General features: G+C 35.0%; 1 protein-coding gene and 1 long non-coding RNA gene across 11 annotated transcripts in view; one reads left to right on the top strand and one right to left on the bottom strand.

The window, feature by feature from the left end:
* LOC147069029 (uncharacterized) overlaps positions 1 to 23,141 on the bottom strand; it is a 277,283-nt gene that overhangs the window by 14,016 nt on the left and 240,126 nt on the right. The gene's annotated exons all lie outside the window — the stretch shown is intronic.
* Positions 1 to 23,141, top strand: part of LOC147069031 (anoctamin-1-like) — a 66,153-nt gene that overhangs the window by 39,408 nt on the left and 3,604 nt on the right. For 4 of the 10 annotated variants that reach the window (XM_085951693.1, XM_085951691.1, XM_085951697.1 and 1 more), the window contains 13 exons: positions 708 to 828; positions 2,106 to 2,217; positions 3,266 to 3,426; positions 3,665 to 3,801; positions 3,900 to 3,995; positions 4,712 to 4,876; positions 5,748 to 5,951; positions 6,831 to 6,979; positions 7,225 to 7,322; positions 8,623 to 8,828; positions 10,947 to 11,122; positions 12,969 to 13,074; positions 13,716 to 13,857. In XM_085951693.1, the coding sequence (XP_085807819.1) occupies positions 708 to 828; positions 2,106 to 2,217; positions 3,266 to 3,426; positions 3,665 to 3,801; positions 3,900 to 3,995; positions 4,712 to 4,876; positions 5,748 to 5,951; positions 6,831 to 6,979; positions 7,225 to 7,322; positions 8,623 to 8,828; positions 10,947 to 11,122; positions 12,969 to 13,074; positions 13,716 to 13,857 (1,873 nt within the window). Of the gene's footprint in view, positions 1 to 707; positions 829 to 2,105; positions 2,218 to 3,265; positions 3,427 to 3,664; positions 3,802 to 3,899; positions 3,996 to 4,711; positions 4,877 to 5,747; positions 5,952 to 6,830; positions 6,980 to 7,224; positions 7,323 to 8,622; positions 8,829 to 10,946; positions 11,123 to 12,968; positions 13,075 to 13,715; positions 13,858 to 22,266; positions 22,325 to 23,141 lie in introns of all 10 variants that reach the window. The other 6 variants (XM_085951699.1, XM_085951696.1, XM_085951695.1 and 3 more) reach the window with 3 other exon arrangements.

The following is a 23,141-nucleotide window of genomic DNA, read 5'->3' as shown; positions in this document are numbered from 1 at the left end:
TTTATTAATGAGAATCACCTCAATGAACCGGTTTATTCATAGAGTGATTGCGCATCCAATGGCGCATGTCACCGCACTGTGGTTAGGCAGAAGCGACGCGCCGTGGGCTGATAAACATTTAAGATTTTCCCAAATTGTAAGTTTTATGTGGAGATAACCGGACTGGCTCCAGACTATTGGACTTCCCAATTCTTAGGGTGGTCTTGTCTGCTTGTCGTAATAAATTCCCACACATGCTTATGTGGCAAATTATAGAATACCAATCACATCCCCTGAGAGTGTGTCCATATAATGGATGAGCTACTGAAGACTCTCCGACCTTCAGTTGGGTCGATTGACTATTCTGACCTTGTTTCCTTAAATTGATAGCTGTTGATCACTGCCATAATAACATAATATGTAGTGACAGCATGAAAAGACACCTTTACTCGAACAAATGCATAACGTAGACTGTTTGGGATTTTGTCATTGTTTTCATGCAATCACTCCATATAGAAATACACGTTTCCTGACATAGCTGACGTGCATGCTGACTTTGCTGCATTTGATATCTCCGTTCACTTTTTAATTACATAGCCTTTTCATGGGATATACAGAATTAATAGCTTAATTAACCCGTGACGTAGATTACTGTTTGGTAATACAACAAAAATATTGATTTCTGTCCAATGTGTTTGAAATCAATTTTCTGTTCTTAACATTTTTAGGGAGATATACGGACTCCCGGATCCATGAGAAATCTCCTGTACACGGAATGGGCGTCTGTTTCAAAGTGTCTTCGGTACCAGCCTTTGGACTACATCAAGGATTACTTCGGAGTTAAAATCGGTATGGCATCCTATGTAGATTTTATGTATTATTTTACAGTGACAACTTTACTGATAATGATTGAAGTTGAAATTGATATATTTGATATTTAAATTAGGTAGGTACTGCATAAGGAACCAGTGACATCTATATAATTTTGATGGAATCTATCGATTATTTTTAATCTAATTCCCTCTTTTAAAATGTATACAAATCGATGGCGACGTCTCGTGCTAAAATAAATATAAAATCTGCTATTTTTTTAGCAAATTGTTGACACTGAGATAATGTTGTTTTAAAGAAAGATATATAGAGAGGTTGTTAGTTTCAATGTCGGTAACCTTTGTATTCTGCCATTTTGAGATGATCACTAAAAAACTGTGAAGCACATTTAGGACTGCATATAGAATATTTTCCTTTTTCAACCATGGACCATGGACCCAATTAGCCATGCAGACTTGATATCAACCGAGGCCCACAGCAAAACAGGTCAATCGGGTTGATCCCGATTCCTCCGTAGAGTCATCAAATCCAAATCTTGATATTCAGTATGTGGATACTTAATGTTACTAAGACTAGCTGACCCAGTCCAACCTCTTTCTTTTCTCTCTAAATTCTTTCTTTAAGCACCACGGTTCATGGTTGTTATGTTAGTCCCATATCGGGATAACAGAGCGAGCAAGTAAAATCTTTTTATTTCTGATAAGTTTCAAGCATCAGGGAAGGCGGCCCTGCATATCCACGGCTGTACATACATGATGGGTGGAAATGGGGAACCTAAAATCAGTACTTACAGAATCAGAATTAAGAAAAATGTAAAAAAAAAAATTAATGGAGGATGACTTTGAAACCAACAGCCTCACATGCTTCAAAATGAACGACGAGGTTGATTTTGGTTCATTTATTTAAAGCATATACGATCAATGTCAAGACAGTCAATGATCAAGACAGTGTTCGTAATAACATATTTTTCATATGAGAAATTGAGAAATATTCTTCCATGAATCGGACTACATTGTTATATTTATAATTGATGGAAGTATCCAATATGCAGTTTTTGTTATTTTTCTTAAGCACCAAAACTTCGACTGATGGACTGACGTTTAGACGGATTGATTATTTCGAGAGTTGGGTTTCGAATCGATCGATTAAATCATGTCTGTATATTCAGATGGAAATGCTATTTTGTCAGTGTCGCACCGAATGTCTGTGTGCAGGGCGCGAATGTGAAAAATGAAAAGATACCACGCTTACAGGCACGCCAATAAACAACTTTAATATTTTTTTAATATTTTCAGCACTGTACTTTGCATGGCTGGGCTTTTACACGCACATGCTTCTGCCAGCCTCTATTGTCGGCCTTGTCTGCTTCATTTATTCCATCTCCACTCTCTACAGCAATGAACCCAGGTATATATTATATTTTAATTACAAACCTAAATAAAAAATGTGAAATCAATAGTAACAAATAAAATTGAAACATCTATGATTTCAAAGTATAGCTAAACACAAAATATTGTGTGTAGGTTTTCAAATTGGATATTGACATCATAGATCGAAACGAAAATGGTGCCAGAGAAGTATTTGCAGATTTAGGGAAAATGCCAGCATCATGGCCCCCACATCCTGAAGCGGGCCCCCAGGTTACAATTTTTGGCAAGCCCCCCACCGATCGCTAAGGTTAAGGGCAGTGTAATGTTCTACAGTAGTGTTCTCCAAATGGTATTCCACGAAACTCCAGGGTTCCATAGGGTATTCCGTGTATTTTTAGCAATTTTTGGTCTAAATTTTAAATAAACCCTCTTGAATTATTAAGTTGTCGGCACTCATCATCATATTATAAAGCACTGATCGTGACCCCCTTTCGTGAGAGCAAAGTAACATGCGACCTTTCGCCATATTGGATCAGGTCAAGTCAGGAAACACACTAAAAATAATTATAAAATAAAATTCTACTTGTCAAGATTTTTCAACTATTTGAGCAAAGTTATAGTGTGTCAGGCCTCCAGGCTAGAGCTCTGTCAGCCACCCCTTATGGGAACTATGGCCAGCATACTAGGACTTGCCGTTAATGCGGAGCAAACCAAAAATATGGTTTTATCCAAAGGGCCAGGCAGACCTTATGATACATTCTAAATACTTGAACTCCTCTATTAACATGAGAGTAAGTTAGAAATTGAAATTAAAAGAATAAATTTTGTTTTAGGCAACAAATGTCGCTTCTGTCGAATGAAGTTGCAATGTTCCAAGGCATTAAACCGACACTTAGAATACATCTGGTACAAAACACTAATGAAAGAATGTTTGGCGTGAGTTTTTTTTTTTGAGTGGAGCGTACTGCATAGTATCTTTGCATCCATCAATGACACAGTCGGGTTAGAGACAGAAACTGTAAAAAAATACTGAAAATCTTGTAATGTCATTTATGGATGTCCTCTAAATGAATTTTTTTTTTCAGCGAGGACGTGTGCAAAGACAACTCAACGATAATGATGTGTCCGCTCTGTGACTATTGGTGTGACTACTGGCAGCTCAAAGAAACCTGTCTCCACTCCAGGGTCGCTTATCTCTTGGATAATCCCACAACTGTCTTCTTCGCCATCTTCATGAGCTTCTGGGGTAAGATATCATTTCCAATTTACCGTGTTTACTCAGGACTGATAGATTTTTGCGGTGTGCAGATAAATATTATAGCTATATCAATAATTGTCATACCATGCCGTTTATTTCCAATAATAATTCGGTAATTGAGTAAATTGTATTAAAGTTACAGATTCGTTTATTGTAACTAAACACATTAATTAACCCATACTGTTAAAAAACCATTTAAATGTGACTATTCTCTCTTACGGTATAGCTGCCCTATTTCTGGAGTTATGGAAGCGTTACTCGGCGGAGATAACGCACCGTTGGGATCTGACAGGATTCGACGTCCATGAGGAACACCCAAGGCCACAATATCTCGCCAGACTGTCGCACGTCAAAAGAAAACAGGTGCATAACATAATTATTATCCAAACATTATGTTATAGACGCTTTTTGCTGCTGTTACGGATGACCATTGAAAAATGACAATAATTATTAATTTGTAGGTGAACGTCATTACCAACACTCTGGAGCCACATGTTCCTTTTTGGAGAATGAGACTTCCCGCTACAATACTAAGTTTCTCCATTGTCCTTTTGTTGGTAAGTACTTTTATGTTTTTTTTTATTGGTAATGTAAAGATGTCGCCAAACTATACGTTGTGAATCCAAAAGCCATTTAACGGCCACATGTCTAATCTAAAAGCCACTGGAACAAGATAGACATTTTTAGTAATATTTACGACCCGCTTCACTCACTGCTATGGAATGTAATTTAAAACCGTGTTGAAAAATTCATTTGTGTATTGAGGTATTATAATTGTAACAATAATTTAGCCGTCAAAACTTTCTATCTCACTCTAAAAGTTAACACAGCCAAGAGAGGTGCTGTTAAAACATTTAGACTTTTTGACAGTTCAGATGGTTAACTTATTGTGACAATTAACCGCCTCAATACATAAATATGAAAAACTACCCTCGATAGCAGCCTTGTGTATATAATAAATGCACTAGTAGGGGTCATTTAAACAGAATGCAGTGACAATAATTCTATAATTTTGAAAAGAGACCTTTGCCAAGTAGTTTTGAATTGCGAATAAGCAAGCGAATGCAATTGAAGTAAACTGGGAGTCTATTGCTTATCAGCAGGCAGCGAAGAGTATTTCTGTTGATGCTCCATATCGACAGCATCTATGGACCGCACGCTACTGGTTTCTATAGTTACAAAAAGAAAGTTAAGCACATTAGTAGTAGAGACAAACGGTTATCTTCATCTGGTGACAATAGGTTGTTAAGTTAATTCTTTTTATTGTCAATAGGTTAGCCTCGCATTGGCAGCAGTTTTGGCCGTGGCACTGTATCGGATGTCTCTGTTGGCAGCCCTGTCGGTGCAGGGTGACTCGGTGATCACCAGCTACGCCATATTATTTACTACTGCTACCGCTGCCAGCATTAATCTCTGTCTCATCTGCGTCTTCAATTGGGTAATTACTTATTTTTGGATACTCTCAGAAACGGCTAAACGAATAGCGTAGTCACCTCTCAACACGAATCCAGGTACTCGAAATTCATGTGTTATGTCATCAAGAGATACTCGGCAAATTAATATAGTTTCGGTGTATGGTCCAAGACATTGGGTTGACACTTAAAATGTATCCTGTACAAACACTGATATGACCAGTTATCATATATGGCTCGGAAACCTGATACAAGACCAAAAACATGTAAAGAATGCTGTGCTCTTTTGTACAGAGTGTGCTGCATGGTATCTTTGGACCCATCACTGTCACACAGTTAAGGTGGAAACTGATATAAAATAACATGCTATACAATTTGTACAAGAGCCAGTACAGGCCATCAGATAAATCCAGATATTTGGGCCATGTACATAAGATGGATGAGATTACAAAAAACTGACATTTGATAGGGCAAAGGCAAACGAAGAGCTGGCTAACTTCGTACAAGGCGGAGAGATGTTATTTGAGCTAGATAACTGCTCCGTTGAAGTTGTCAATATGCATAACTTGTAGAAGCCTCAGAAACATGTGAGAGAGTGAGAATATCAAATTCTGACGCCATATATATGAATGATTTAAATTTTATATGAGGTAGCCATTATTTTTGGAATTTAATGACACTTTCGATAGCATAGATATTTTGTAATATTTGCAAAGTTAGGATTTGAGTCCATAGCGTAGTAATTACAGCTCTTGGCCAGGAAACGAAAGACGTGTGTTCAAATCTCCAGTGAAGATTTTTTCTAGATTTTTTTAAATATACCTATTGTTTCTGAAGAATACTACATTCTTAAATATTGTGTAAAAAGTAATTAAAAACCTACTTATATCTTTTCAGATATACACATGGCTGGCTGAGAAACTCACTGAGCAAGAATTGCTGAGGACTCAAACAGAGTTCGATGATTCGTTAACGTTAAAAATATACCTCCTTCAATTCGTCAATTACTACGCTTCCATTTTCTACATCGCTTTCTTCAAGGGCAAGTTTGTCGGCAGACCTGGAGACTACAGTCGATTCTTTGGCTACCGGCAAGAAGAGGTAAGAACTTAGGAGTTTTCAAACTTTTTCATTACATCGCCACTGTGTAGGTATATAGTGTACAATGATTACTTCGTGGTGCCCTAAACGGACATAATATGTTCTGGTAGCCAATTCAAAATATGCCAATCGTGTCTCTATCAGAATCAAACATAACAGGTTTTCCGTTTTTCAAAAACAACTTTAAATCCAAATTTTTTAAATTAAATATATGAATGGTCACCGTAACGATAAAGAAAGAGCAGTTTACATTTTTTGTACTGTGAAATGGTGGATCGTGTTAATTATTGCACATAGAAAGGCAACCAAATACTCCAACCTATAATTTTTTAGACTATATAAACAACTACAAAAATCGCATAACGTCGTTGAAACTAGAAAATTGCATAACTCCAAAAACACTACTTTACAGGAGAGACAAAAATCATTATGGTTTCCTATACAAATATATGGTTATGGAGTTAAATCATCCATGATTTAACAATGTTACAATTTTTTTGGAATTTCATCATTTGCGAGACGGGTAGATATTAACAACGACCACTAGATAGCATTCAAAGTCAATTTTCGATTAAAACAGTTACACATTTTTCAAGTTTCAACGATGAAATGTCAACTGCTGAAAATGAAGATAGCGCCGTGTTTCAATGTGCCAAAATATTAATTTTCTGTAGCTACCAATTCTACCACACTATGTTCCATATTTCCAAGTGCCATCAATTGCTGTAATACTAAAAGGCTCTCGATATAGTTAAGGGTTGCGGTCATAAATGAATCTGCAATACGAAATGACTTAATAATTAGCCTATGATATTCTGTGAACTAATATTATTGTTACTCCTACAAGTGATGTCTTAAATGAATATTGATATTGTGCAGTGTGGTCCCGGTGGTTGCTTGATGGAACTGTGCATCCAGCTGGGTATCATCATGATCGGAAAGCAGGCCGTCAACACAGTCCTCGAGATGGCAGTGCCCGCCCTCTACCGCTGGTATAACTCCATCAAAACCTTCAGACACACCGTCAGGTTTGTACACTTTGTTAATATGCATATTCATTATAATTTTCAAGATTTCTAAGGGAAAAAGATATTTCTTATGATCTGGGAACACTGCACTAACGTTTGATTGAGAGTGAATTGTGTAAGAATATTTTAATTAATCATTCTAATTCTTTTGAATTGGTTTGTTAGAGAACCGTTGGTGAGTGCAGGCTTCCATGGGCCTTAAAAGCAAGCTAACCCGCTAACAATGTCTACAATATTATGCTTAGTCTTGATTTCAGTGTGAAAAGCACCCTTCAATGGGTGAAAGACTACAAGCTGGTTGAATGGGGATCAAATGGACTATTTGCAGAATATCTGGAAATGGGTATGTCATTTATAATATTATAATAAATTTACTTTTACTCATTCACCGTCGACCAGTTAATTAATATTTAATAACCACATTTAAATAATTAAATAACATGCTAATTATATCTAATGGCCATCTAATGCCGACACGGCAGCCGTGTCGTCAGCGCTGTATGAGTTAATTGTAATATATCTTTGTCCATGTCCAGTCCTTATTATCATATCAATACCATCCCGTAGCTCTCCCATAGACACCCTGTGAATGGTATTTAGCTGCCTTCCAGGTTGAGGTGGTTAGACAGTTTGAGACATCAGATGTGACGAAAGCAGGCACAATCAGTATCCACCGCAAGCATCTGTTCTCGAACCTCAACATACGGTTACTCTGAGCCATCGTAAGGTACCATAGCTTGTTGCTACTGTCAAGCAGTACCATCAGAAGGCAAACGTTGAACAGGCAATTTTTGATTTTCACCGAGTACACCCAAGACTTCCAGACATTCCGCATTAAGTTGAATGCAACTCCAACCATTCCAATTCGGATAACGAGCTCTGTTTGTGATACCATGGGACATACTCCCACAAATATTTAAGACTATTCATTCAACATTCTGTCCATCACATGTCTATGTAGCGGAAAATGACAGGATGTAAGCCACATCTTCTGGGAATGTCCGAGGATATGTTCCGAGAGGAAAGAGATGTTCAAGTCGGTCCAACCAGCTGTTGAACCCATCAGGCAGTCTGATCTGGTCACCAAAAAGACCAACTTTATAGCATTTAAAAATAATTCTGGGTCTTATTGCGGACGTGAAGATCTCTTCACATAGTTTTTGCATGTCTGTAGCTTTGTTTTTGTATTACATGTACACCATTAAATTCATTTATTTTATGTTAGTTTTCCGTGCTTTTCTCTCCCTTGGCACTTTTTATTAAGTTATGTCAATCAGTAAACATAGTCAAAGCTCACATGAGAATGTGGCGACCTCAGTCTTGGGTATCTCCTCCTGAGACATTATCAGGTGAAAAAAGCTGCTGATGCTTCACACCGAACGTAGGGCCTCATGATACACTTGATTAAGACCAAGTGTCGTGCGGGGCAGGTTGGTTCGGAGGGGTCTTTGTTTGTGTTGTCCATCACACATGTGCACATATTATATAATATGTGTTAATGTTTAAAATCCTCAGATGATTTGAAACAAATCCACTCCAACACGTCTCACCACACACAAACTGTCATTTGGACAAAGTCACTGGTCCCCTGGCCTACGAGGGCTTTCTGGTTTTGCTATTATATAATAATTAATTATTTGCAGTGCTTCAATATGGCTTTGTGACAATCTTCGTGGCGGCGTTCCCACTGGCTCCGCTGTTTGCCTTGTTGAATAATATCCTGGAGATGCGGCTGGATGCCCTCAAGCTGCTCCGCTTGCACCGCAGACCTGTCCCTCAGAGGGTCAGGGACATCGGCGTCTGGTACCGTATCCTCGACTCTATCGGCAAACTCAGTGTCATCACCAATGTAAGTATTTTTGATTATCTCGTAACCCAACTGACCATTTGTAACCAACATTTTCACTACTTAAGGGGGGACATGCTCGGCGTAGGTCAAAATGGAGCTTTTATTGCATTTTCAAACCATGATCCTGGACATTCCTTAAACGTTGTAGATAATCTATTTATATAATTTTGAAGCCTAATTATCCTTTATATTTATTTCAAACATTTGATGACTGCATAAAGTATTTTTATTACATAAAATAGTATTCTTTTAAACCTCTCGCTCTAATGTTTTAGAATATAGTCATATTTCGGTACATGAATGTGCAGTGGTGTTAAGATTTTTTTACATTTATTAATTTTTAAATGTATTTATAAAACCATTAGTATAATTGAGTACCTTGGTATCAAAGTGGGACATAAGCCATTTACAAAATTTTACAGGAGACTCACAAACATGTGTGAACATGTACCGTTAATCCAATAATTATTATAAAGCAATCAATATTCGTAGGATGTTTATCAAATTTGAATGGTCAAAGACATAGCTTATAATGAGTATCTTTAGAATTATCTTCAAATGTGTTAATCTTGCCGATTTTTTGAATAATATAATGCCTAATTCTTGTCAAATTTGGGATCACAGAGATTATCAATATATTTTTTTATCGTGAATATTTTACTAAAATTATCTCATCATAAATTATACTAATGGTTTTATAAATGCGTTTTAAAATTAATAAATGGAAAAAATCTTAACACCACTGCACATTCATGTACCGAAATATGACTATATTGTAAAACATTAGAGCGAGAGGTTTAAAAGAATACTATTTATGTAATAAAAATACTTTATGCAGTCATCAAATGCTTAAAATAAATATAAAGGATAATAAGGCTTCAAAATTATATAAATAGATTATCTACAACGTTTAAGGAATGTCCAGGATCATGGTTTGAAAATACAATAAAAACTCAATTTTGACCTACGCTGAGCATGTGGGCCGTTAACAATTTCATAAAAATTTAGATACTCTGCTTTCGATCATAATTATATTGAATTATGCATATCGCACCCCCAGTAAGATACTGTCGTAAGTCTGAAATGGGCGTTTTCGAGTTATGGATGTGGTTGGATTCGTATTTTTTTTTGCTATTTTAATAAAATACTGTCGTATCTCAAACTCAAATAGTGTCAGAGAGAAAGCACTTAATACAGTACATTACTTTCCGAAAACTGTTAAATCGATAATAAAATAGTGTTGTAACTAAGTTACGACAGTATTTTACAAGAAGCCTTGTAAAAACTAAAACAATACTATTCAAAAAAACAGAGGCTCTGGGTTTGATTCTCAGTGAGGTCACAATACATTTATGTGATTTTATCAAAGCCTAAATATTTCTGTGATTGTTTCACTGCTACTACTTTATACTGCTATTTCACTCCTACTTACAAAATTGAAAGAAACAATAAAAAAATTGTTAATTATTTTTTTATTTATATGAAGTACTGCTTCCTTATCTACTCATTCCTCTTTTTGTCCTTTCGCGTTATGCCCAGCATGCACCTCTCCATACCACGTTGTGCTACTCTAAGTTTCTGGATCTCTCTTTTACTTAGGGTCCATGTTTCACATGCATATGTGATCACGGGAAGCACACACTGGTTGTACACTTTGCGCTTTAGGCATAGTGGAAGGTCACTTTTGAAGACATTATTCAGGCGGCCAAAAGCACTCCAGCCTAGCTTTACTCTGCGAACTGCGATGTAATAGAGTCTATTAAAAGCCTTAAATGGAGATGGGCTGGACACATAGCTAGAAGAAGAGACAATCGTTGGACAAATCTAGTCATCCAGTGGTATCCAAGAAGTACAAAACGTCCACAAGGTAGACCTAGAGGCCGCTGGATCGATGAAATGATAAGGTTCTGCGGAAGTACGTGGCAACGCAATGCACAGAACCGAGAGAAGTGGAAGCAACTTGGAGAGGACCTTCATCCAGCAATTGATAGATTCAGGCTGAAGTACTATTTTCATAATTTGTATTTTAACGCCCAAACCGATTTTGTCTTAGGACATTATCAAAGTGTTATCATGTCTACCAAAAAAATAACAGTAAATAAATAATAATAATTCCAGGGTTTCATCATAGCGTTCACGTCAGAGTTCATACCGCGGCTGGTTTACCAGCATGTGCACTCGGAAGATGGCAGCCTCCGAGGATATATGAACCACTCCATGGCCCTCTTCAACACCTCGCACTTCGAGCCGGGCTCTGCCCCTCATGTGACTATCTTTAACCAATCATTATGCAGGTATACCTTTTTTAATAAGTTTTTATTACACTCGGCAATCAGGAGAAAGATTGATATCTTTGTGAAAGAGTATTCAAGGAAACGGCATTTGGAAGTCGAGCTATAATGAGGAACGGTACATGCTTATTGGAACCGAAAAGGTCATGTGACGTATGAAAATGTCGACACTGCCAGATCGACAATGTGCATCAAATTACAGAGGATTCACTAGCATGGCAAGCTGTGTACACATCTCCCGAAGGAAAAATAAGACGCGAACAGCCACCGAAACTGACAAAGCCATAGATCTCGACCATAGCAATTGGATCATTTGGGATAGAAAAAGTTTCTGGAATAGGTAAAATTCTATCAAATGCTGTAGTGTCGAAAATAATAAAAATGAATGTACCTACACGGTTTCCTTTCCATCACTGGCGAAGGGTGGAGGAAGGCTGTTAAGATCCGACATAAATAGTGCACATTAAATTTTGTCAGTCAAACATATCAATTGTTTTTATTGAACTAAGCCTGCAATCTGTAGACAGTGTTTGTTAGTTTTTAAAATTCAATTAAACCCTGCCTAATCCAAGCCATAGTAGATAATCGTCATAAAATATTTATTTATCTATATAATATCTAAAATTATGCCATAAACCATAGATAATTTTAGATATTTTATAGATAAAAGAATATTTTTTATCGATTGTGGTTTGGAAAAGGCAGGGCTTAATGAATTTTGAAAAACTAACCAACACCATCTGTAATATATTGCATTTTTAATTCAACGAAAACAAATTAGTATGACGTGTGCACAATTTTTGTCAAATCGTCCATTGCATACCTAAACCATTATAGCTTGGTTTAGGCAGGGTTTAACAGCATCGCTGCCTCCGGCTCCGATCGGAGTCGCGTCACCACTCATAGTCGGTGCCGCCGTATCCGATCGTAGCTGCCTGTATAGTAATCACGAAATTGTCATTATTTCACTGGCACTACCATTGAGTGGTTTATTTCTTAGCTGGCATCGTAGATAAATACGTTACCGATAATTTTCGCTAGTTGGTTTTTAATTTGTTTTTTTATAGACATTTTTCGGCACTGTGTTTTATAAGGTCCTACCTACATACCACTTATCATTATCATTTATCGCATGTTCGGCAGTGGCAGCATTAGTTTATTTAGAATATTTTTCAGTATGATTTTATAAAGATAAAAAGTTTTTTAGTCAAGCACGCCACTGTTCAAAGAAAATATTAATTGATCTTCATATTAGTGTTACTTAAGTGGATTGCTTTGAAATTTGATACTTTTCATAACATGGTGAACACCAAATCTCATAAAATCAATAAAATCCATAAAATAAATTGCTTTACATAATAATATTTTCGAGCATTTTACTAGGGCCTTCATTCACAAAACCACTTGAATGTTTTGTTATAACATAACTTATTTATAACAAATACAGTTCAAGTTCAAGAGCAGTGCCGCCGGCTCCGACCGGTGACATTATATTTCTGCCGTATTGACATGTTTATCTACTTAAAAAATATTATGAATATAGTCATCACTTGTTTTCATCAACCTTGACCTAATTTTTACGTTTTCGTGGAATTGGCACATGGGGTCAATTCTATATTATATACTAGGCAGCGAAACTGTTAATTGATTTTTAAAAACTAACCGGTACCATTTGCAAATTGTATTCTTAGTTCAATGAAAACAATTAAGTATAACTGACAAAGTTTAGTGTGCACTATTTATGTTGAATCTTAATAGCTTACCTCCACTCCTTGCCACTGCTTTTCATCAACAGTAAATTTAAACAAACCAACAAATCCGTCACTTCTAATGTGTTGCTTTTTTTCAGGTATCCGGATTACCGTAAAGGGCCTTGGTCTGAAGGCCGTTACGAGCACACCTCCACCTACTGGCACATACTCGCGGCTCGGCTGGCTTTCATCGTTGTTTTCGAGGTAAGTGTACCTTGCCTGAGCCATTATCAAATCGTTTGGATTTTGACATCTTATAAAACAGACATGTCGAGCTATGGAAGATCTCCAAGATTCATTGACAGATTGAGGCGCTAGGTGGTGTCAATTCAGTATTACCAATCGACTGTGTTTAGGAAAAAAGGCGTAACCCTCGATTTTTCGAAAAGTGCTTTTATTAGATATTAAAAATGTATATAACTAAATACACATTCTATAAAAAGGAAGTAAGCCCCAAATGCCGAATGATTATCTAAATTCAGGTTTTAATTGGGATTAATTAATTTTTAATTTATGGAAAAAAGCATTTATCCTCAATTTTAATGATTTTTCTGTAATAACTTCTTTAATTATTATTAGATCGAAAATATATTACACCAAATCATCAATCATCATGCACCCCAATGTCTGTGCCTATTTAAAAAAAATATTAAACTAAAAACTTTCAAAAAACGTTTTTTGCCTCTACTGTAAAATTTGTTCAGTGAGGGTTACGTTCTTTTTCGTAAACACGGTCGCAATGGTTTGTCGGGATTCCTACATAAGATATATTTTTCCCCAACTTGCCACATTAGCGTAAATTGGGAAAGAATTAAAGTAACTAAATTTTCCTGATGTTTTTACAGAATGTGGTGGCCCTGGTAATGATCTTGGTTAGATGGATGATCCCCGACATGTCTGCCGAACTGAGAGACAGGATACGAAGAGAGGCTTACGTCATCAACGAAATTATCATCAATAAGGAACGACACCGGGCAGGGCTGCTATGTGAGTAGAAAGAATAACACCACGTAGACCTATACAGTGAGAGCATTGTGGTGGCGTAGATAACACAAAGTTTAATGACCTTTCTGTATTTTTTCACTGATGGCGATTCCACGTTTTTGGTGTGATTGAATTTGTAGTTTGAGAAAATTTAATATTCTGTGTGTGCATTGAAACATCATCACCATTGGAAAACTGGTCTGGAGGCATAGCTAAAAATTGTTCACTTTTATATAAAAGATGAATTTTGTCACGATGAACAGGTTCTAAAATGGCAGAATCAATCAAGTCAGGTGGTAATTGTAGAATTTTTAATGTAAGCCGCCGCCATCTTGGTATTTTATAGGCTTCCAATTGCAAAATGTTAACTTTAGCTTCTAATTAGTAAATCAGACACTAATCGTAGGAAATTTAGAGGATTCCTTGGTTAATTTTGAGTCAGCTCTTTTAATATAATATACAGTAGAACCTCGTTAATAAGAACATGGATAATTCGAAATTCGCCATAATTCGAAATTTTCGCAAAAAAAAAAGTCCTTTGAACATTATTTTCATATAAAACCATACCTTTAATTCGAATTTCGTAATTCGAAATTATTTCAGAGTCCTGGCATATAAAAATATTCAATAAATCGTATTAAAGTACACTATTTCATGAGCCAGTCATTGAAAATTGTAAGAGACTTTTCGTAAAACATTATAAATTACTTATTTTAAGAAGGTAATAAAAATAATCCTGACATTTTATGACCCATTAACACACACGGAACCGGGAATTTGGTAGGCACACGTATGATCGTAAACGATATTAATGAAAATCAAAAAAAAAAAAAATTAAAACATTTTTATATTTCCCTCCCATACATTTCATAATTCGTAAATCGATTTTTTTTTCAATCTTCGGTCCCGTGGAATTCGTATTAACGAGGTTTTACTGTACTAAAGTTCATGCTTTCATACAAAAGTGCATAATTTGTTAAAATTTCCATAAACAGTATTTACATAAGTTACTAAAGCAAGATGTTAACATCAGGCCGCTATTTACTTTTTTATTGCAATCAATGCTGCCGTAACGACAAATATTCATTTTTCTGTGACACCGATTCAACCACACCAAAAATGTTCTGGAATCACTATTGATACTCACTATAGAGTAATTTAATATCCTATCTACTTCATACATTACGCTTTGGCAAGGTTTATCATAATTCATGCATGAACAAAAAATGGTAAAACTGGGCTGTGTCATTTATTACGTTCAGATCAAGTTACGCATCATCAACAAATCGATAAGATCTATGAATGTCATTTTATAATAAAAAGGTAAATATTGTCATATCGGAGATAAAACCGATTGAGTTTTTTTACACTTAATGAGTTTTAACTGTTATATTATGTTGACATCGTTGTTGAGCCGTTAAAACCTCCAATGTGACATATTTCAAATTATTACCAACAGTATTTTGAAAAAAAAATTGTGAAAATCATTTGAATCGCTTGGTCACCGAACCCGCTCTGGGCGATTTTTCAATAAAATTAGTTTTGAATGTACATATGTGCTATATCGATAGGTCTACCAACCTACCGAGGTGCAAGCATTAAATTCCGCCCGGTTTCATAAAAAAATCAAAATGAGTATTGACTTGAGTCGCCAAATCCGCTCTAGGATAAATAACAGGTTACTAAATCCGCTCTACATAGCCGACCAATCAGACTTCATGATTTAAGCCATGATTTTTAGCATACGTTTAAATCACTATACAAACGTCACCACTACTACCATCAACTTCATCGTAAATACACAAATTTTTCGTGATATACTCGAATCTAAAAAAAATCTCCAAAGCGGGTTTAGCGACTAAGTGAGTCATTTATACTAGTGTTTCATTTTTGACTCTACTACTACAGAGTTGGCACAGTCATTTGGGAGCCAGTGACTTAGCGAAACCATCTGGACAACTGGACTGGTAAAATTTAATGAAACACATAACATCAAGGGTTTTACTGAACTATGTGGTCTAATATAAACAAACATTTAGTGAGGATGAAAACACCTTGCTTTTGAGGTTAGCACTTTCTTGCAACGACTTGTCAGAGGTTGCAGTCTAGACAGCGCCTTCGTATTATTTCCGTAAGGAATTAGCTTACGGGGTGAAGTTTGAAATACATTGTAAGAGGCAGTCTTACAAACTTGTTGTTTGATCAAATTGATGAATTCGCTTGCACGCGTCTGGTAGCAGAGGTCACTTTGTCTGGATGACGATAAAGGTGACTTTGCTGGCATACGTGTTAAAACATGATTTTGACAAAGGAAAGGGTACATGAATGATATGGTTTACATTGTAAGTTCAACTTATATTCTAATGTAAGTAATTACTTACATAAATAGGCACTTGTTTGAGATTCACGATGAACACCTATAAACAGAATAAATCGTTTTGACAAAATTGTCACTTTAGAAGTTTTTACCGCTCAATGATGAATATATTGATCGTGTTACTTTAAGAGAGTTTTGAATTAGGCGAAGGATAAGTTACTTGATGTGTAGACGCGTAACGAACACCGTCCGATTTATCTTGTCGATGCGTCATTTAATGAAGATTTGTTACCTTGTCCATGCGTAAGTGTGTGTTTATTTGTTTTTAAATAAATTTCCAATAATTGATGCATGTAGGTAATTCCATTTGATGGTTTAGTTCACAGACGTTGTATGTCAAGTTTTTGTATAATTTGAAAGACTTGAAATGACAACAATTATATGAGACAATATTTTGGATGTAGAATATTAGTACAGAATAAAGACATCATGGCGTTTTGTATTTTATAATATTTCAATTTCGGTGAAAACTGTATGTACAGTGTCTGTGGACAAACTCGTAATAATACATATTATTTTAATATGTTTATTTAGAATTAACTAAAGTTTAAACATATTTTATATTTATAATTTTTTTTAATTAGTAGGTAATTAATAATTGTTTAATTTGTAATTGAAAAAGTTCTTATCAATTTTTTTAATTATTTATTATTATTATGAATCTTGTGAATGGGTGGTGGTCAGTTTGAAAAACACAGAAAGAAAATTTGAGGAAACTTCTCAAAACCGATAACTCCAACATATGGTCAAAATCTAACGAAAAATATGTCCATATTCTGTCTTATTTCATACAATACAACTATCTATAACTACCAAAACCTGCCAAATAGCTTACCAATCAATGCACATTTATCCATTTTACAATGTTTTTCTTAGCTCGTATTCTTATTTGTCCGGTGGTTCTTTGTCTGGTACAAATCTTGCAATCGATTTTTAACTAACTTCCCGACTAGCTAGACATTTGAAACTTTTAGAATATATCAGAACACGATGCCAATGCATTTTTTTAATACTTTTAACCATCTTTAAGTAGAATTGAATTAATTTTCAGTTAATTCTGTTTTGTATGGAAAGTTATTTCGACACCATAATTGGTTGCTAGAGGGGTCTGGGGTCCTACCAACTAAATTATTAATATATACGTGCGTTACTTTGGAAATCAATATGACATTTCAGTATTATTTCTATCAAGTACAAATTTTTTTGATCGTTTAAGCTAGTCAAGTCAAGTTTATATGATTCAACAGAAAATTTAAAAATGTTGTATATAAAAAGTTCTTTTTATCTTGTAATTATTTTTGCATTTGTTTATTACAATATGTACTTAATGGGTTTATTGACTATTAAAAATAGGCATATTATAATTCCTATTTTAAAATCTATACTATAAAACGCGAAATTTGTCTGTAATTCAATGGCTCCGAAACGGCAAGCTATAGAGTGCTGAAATTTTCACTTGGCCAAAATTTGGATCAACGCAAGAAAATTGAAACGAATTTTTAATTTAATTCATGAGATATAAATATTTGAAGTTTCCCTGACAAATACACATACAGTATAACCTCGTTTTTACGTGCCCGGTATTCACGTTTTCCCGGCAATTGCGTGTAATTTTTTCGGTCCCGATGTATTTCAGTACATTTAATATCCGCATTTACGTTTTTATTTCCCGCGATTTACGTCGGAAATATTCAAAATATGCGAGTTACGCGCGCTTCTGAAGAACTGTCTGATGAAGACGAGGTTGATATTCCAACAAAAGAAGAAGCATTGAGGTTCACCGAGGGTTTAAAAACCTACTTTACAAACTTTGCTGATATCCAAGATGACACTTTTAAATGTTTATATAGTAGAAAGAGAATTACATAACATAAAAACAAAAATGCAACAAACTAGTATACATATGTACATGATCATTTCAATAAAAATTTTAATTGAATGTTGTTTTTTAATAAAACATTATTTTTTTAGAAACATAAAATTTTAATGTTCTTTTTTTCAATACCCCCCTTTTACATTTTCCCTACAATTAGGTTTTTTTTTTCCAGTCCCTTAAAAAACGTAAAATAGGGGTTATACTGTATTGTTTTTCAATTTGTGTTTGAGTCAGAGTATGGACCTATTAGGTTGAGCAAGTGGCTAACATCCATTTCTCGTAAAAACAATATTCTGTTAATACAAACCTCCACTGGAGGCCAATGGTCAAAAAATATATATACGTAAAAACGCTAAGGAAAAACCCCAGGCAAAGTTGGTACAATCCAAGGCCTGAACAAAAACGATGCATAAGTGCGAGTGAGAAAGTATTCGGCACCCTTATAATCTCTGCAACATGCGCTAGAGTAAGATAAAAGGTTTACAGATGTGGGAGATGGTTTGCTAAAGTGTAGCTACCAAATCTTAGTTTGTTGCTTAACTAAGCGTCGATAACCGTGTTGCTAAAATTGCTATTTTTTGTGTTAAGCATAAAGTCAGTGGTAAATATTTTTAGTTAATTAAGTAGAAAAGATGGTTATGTGTGTTGTATTAAAATGTGGTAACCGTACTGATAAGCAAGAAGATGGTATTACGTTTCATAGTAAGTTGATACATGTTCGTGATAATTTATTTGTATATTATTATATATTTTAATATCAGTGACCTAGCATTTCTTTAAAAAAACTTAAATAATGGATATCTTTACCTAATGGTTGCATTTTCACCGCTTAACAATACTATATAACGTAAAAAAATAGAAAATTATATTTTAATTCTGAGCGTCTAGTGCGAGCACTAGCGAAATGGTCTATGGTTTCAAACATTTGTGTACGAATGCGTTCGCTCGCCCACAAACCAAACGCACGGCACGCAGCTTCATTTAGCAATGCAATGGGTGGCGCCTAGATGTATCTATAGTCTAAGGTACAAACGCTAGTACAGTAATATAAAACTGGCATTAACCTTTTCCACTCGAGATTTTTTTTATAGGTACAAACCACCCACTCGAGACTTTTTTCCGTACAAAGCATAATTTCAATATAAAACATTTAATTGATGAAAAAAATGTAAAAAAAAAAAATTTTTTTTTATTCTGTAAAATAGATTTATAATGAATATACTGTACTTATTTTTAGTTTATTTATAATTCTTCATTGTGGTATTTCACAAAGCAATCTCCAATATGTAATCCTGGCTTATCACAGAATCGTAATGAAATAGCGGTATGTAGAGAAGTGGCTATAAAGTGTAAATCGTCCAAACATATAGTTATGAGTCATGACTGTAAATATGATACAAATGAATTGCCTTCAAATACACTTGTAATATAAGCGGCTGTCTCGTAAATTTCCTAAATTAGTTTCGGGCTCATAACAACTCAATCCCAGTGCGGTACACATTATCAAAAGATTTCTCAAAAAATAATAAATCGATACGTAATAATTTTCATTTGACTCATTAGAGTATTTCACATTATGTAGGTTCCGAATCGGCATAATATACTAGTAAGTATTGTCATCAAAAACAGTCTATTCAAATATAAAACTGTAAACTATACGAGACGCCCCTGCGCAAGCGAGAACCAATAAAAAATATAAACACACTTCAAAATCATGCGTGACAAACACTTCACTCTAGTCTGGGAACGTTCAATAAATAAAATTTATGTGACAAAAAAACATTGCTTGCAAAGCGACGACCTACGAATAAAAAGAGAAGATTCCGATAAAAATACTATGTTGAAATTACGCACGCAGTATTCTTTTGCCGACTTCTTTCTCAGATAAATGTAATAACCTATTATTATTCATTCTAACTTGATTGAAATCGCATTATAAAAAATTCTGAAAATATTACAAAAAATGATTTTATAAGCGTGCCGCCGCTACGGCGGCACTCGAGTAATACAGGAAACTTGTAATGCCGCCGATATGGCGGCACTCGAGTGTTAAGGGTTAAAACTTTATGCTTGAAACACAAAAAAATATTTATCACAAATATTGAATTTTGAACTTGCTGTCAATATCTCCAATTAGAAACTACTAAGTGGACACTACTATTACTGTAGTGTCCTCTTAGGTTACCCATCTTATTAAACAGCAAATATTTCAGTCAGTATGCACTTCGTCATCTTCATATTTCGGCCATTCCTAAAATCATTGATTAAAATGTTATTATTTTCAAAATCGATAGCATTATCCAGTAAATGATAGACACACTGCATACAAAGCGTCGCATTCCATTACGAACAAAAGAGATTTATCTAACAGTATATGCGACATACTCAATTGTGAGATAGAGATACAAAAATAAAACGTGAAATCAAAATACGAGGGTGGGTCAATAAGTCCTTAGAAAAGCCGACAGGTGGCGCGACTAGTACTGTAAGCGGTTTGTTTTCATGCAGCGGCACTACCGATTCAGTATGCTGCGAAGTTTCAATCAGATTGGTCGGGTTGTTGTGTGTTTCTCGTACATTTAAAATAAAAATTTGCTTGTGGAAAATGGAAAAATGGAAAATGGATAAAATTGAGTTTAGAGCTGTTATTAAACATTTTAATATAAAAGGGTTAACAGCAAAGGAAATAAAAAATGAGTTGGATTTAGTTCACGGCATATCTGCTCCTTCACTTGCAACTATTTATAACTGGTTAAATGAATTTAAACGTGGTCGTACATCAACAAAGGATGAACCACGCTCAGGACGTCCTGTAGAGGTGACTACACCAGAAATGATCAATAAAATCCACGATATGGTGTTAAGTGACCGAAGATTAAAGTTGAGTGAGATAATTGAGGTTACAGGGATCTCAAAAGGTAGCGTCATTTCTATTTTACATGACAAATTGGGCATGAAAAATATTTCTGCAAGATGGGTGCCGCGTTTGCTCACAGTCGACAATAAACGCAATAGGGTGGTGGCCTCTAAAGCCCTGTTGTCGCTCATGCAACGCAATCCGGATGAATTTTTTCGTCGCTTTGTGACTGTAGATGAAACATGGATACACCACTATACTACCGAGACGAAAGAACAGTCAAAGCAGTGGATTGCGAAAGGCGAACCATGTCCAAAGAAGGCGAAAACCGTAAAATCAGCTGGTAAGGTTATGGCTACTGTATTTTGGGATGCACGTGAAATTATTTTCGTTGACTATTTGGAAAAAGGAAAAACAATAACAGGGGATTATTATGCATCTTTATTGGACCAGCTAAAAAACGAAATTGAAGAAAAACGGCCTCATTTAAACAGGAAAAAAATCCTCTTTCATCAGGACAATGCCCGTGTTCACACATGTTTACGATCAATGGCTAAAATTGAAGAATTGAAGTTCGAATTGGTCGACCACCCACCGTATTCGCCAGATTTAGCCCCCAGTGACTTTTTCCTTTTCCCAAACTTAAAAAAATGGCTAAGTGGACAACGTTTTTTTTCAAATGAAGAAGTCATCGATCGGACAAATGCTTATTTTGAGGACCTTCCGAAAACTTATTTTTCTGACGGTTTAAAAAAAATTGAGAAACGTCTAACCAAGTGTATTGAGCTCCAAGGAGATTATGTTGAGAAATAAAAAAAAAATACAAAAATAAAAACTGTTTTAATGCTTTTTTCTAAGGAATTATTGACCCACCCTCGTAGTATTATGATTTATTGGCTGTAAGAATGTATGATTATAAATAAGTTTTGATCATTTTATAGATTAAAAAAATAGCAAACAATGATGATGAAACATTATTAGTCAAAATAGACATTTCCCTTTTACCTATTGTAATATTATCAATCTCGTACGTTAAACCAAAGTAAAAATTGTAAAGGGTAGGTTAACATTATTTCGTTTCTAATTATAATTGTTAATTTGGCTTTGATTTCAAATTTTATATTAAACACACCCAATCACAAATTCTAATTTCTATCCTAAGTTCTAATGATGCCTTTATTTAATGCTAATGCTATTATAATAACAAAACAAAAAATGCCAAAGTATATTCTTAATGCTTTTAATAATAACATTATTTTTATTTAATTTGTTTTCTGTTCTTTTTTTTCTTTTTTAACGCAGTAACCGGCAGGTAAAAAATTATAACAAAGGCCCGGCGACAAACGCAAACGACTCGAAGGCATGTAACAACAATTATTAACCTTTCTTTCTTTGCTTGTGACACTTTGTAACCAACTTGTATAATATGTGACATTTTTTTCCTATGTGTGATTATAATGTGATTAATATTTTGTTCAATGAGCTTGTTATAATGCTTCCCTATTTGGTAGTAAAAGTATTGAAGTGAGACCCTGGTCCTACTTGTTTGTATTGATTTACTATTCATTCATAAATCTCATTTTCAATGGTTACCTCCAGATATGACAACTGAAAAAAAGTAGATATGCTTTATTTTTACTTTGGTACCATTGTTTGTATGTCCGCTTCTTATAGCGAAGCAAGGCTTCAAGCTCATTGATTTTCTCTCTTATTAATCGTGAGACAAAGGGCTTAAGTTCAAAAATGGAATAGGCAAAGGCATACAAGGACGCCAAAATAATTGTAAAATCTTGATGCCATTTATGAATCAAATTTTCGTTTAAATTACAAGGATGCAAGTCATATTGACGGAATTTGAAAACATCATTAGTTACGTAAGTATTAGAAATTATCTGCAAGAAAGACCCATGTTATCTTGATGGATAAAACACTCACCCGGCAATCGAAATGTATGTTGTGTTTGAATACCACTCAGTTCAAAATATTTTCAAGGATATTTCTGAGGTTGTTGCAAGTTCTATGAAGACAATGTTACAATGTTAAATTTGTAAATCATTTCAAAGAGATAACATTTTTCGTCATCGGCCATGTCCGCCCTTAGCTAGAGCATATGGATACCATACGGCGCCTTCTAGAATCCCTGTGGCTCCGCCAGTCTTATTGCGTCATTCCAGATC

The sequence above is a fragment of the Rhyacophila brunnea genome, unplaced genomic scaffold (assembly GCF_057557595.1).
Source record: "Rhyacophila brunnea isolate RB1 unplaced genomic scaffold, BYU_Rbru_1.0 scaffold_24, whole genome shotgun sequence".
NCBI classification, from domain to species: domain Eukaryota; kingdom Metazoa; phylum Arthropoda; class Insecta; order Trichoptera; family Rhyacophilidae; genus Rhyacophila; species Rhyacophila brunnea.
The sequence above is the reverse complement of the archived record's forward strand: the minus strand, read 5'-3'. Positions and strand labels throughout refer to the sequence as shown.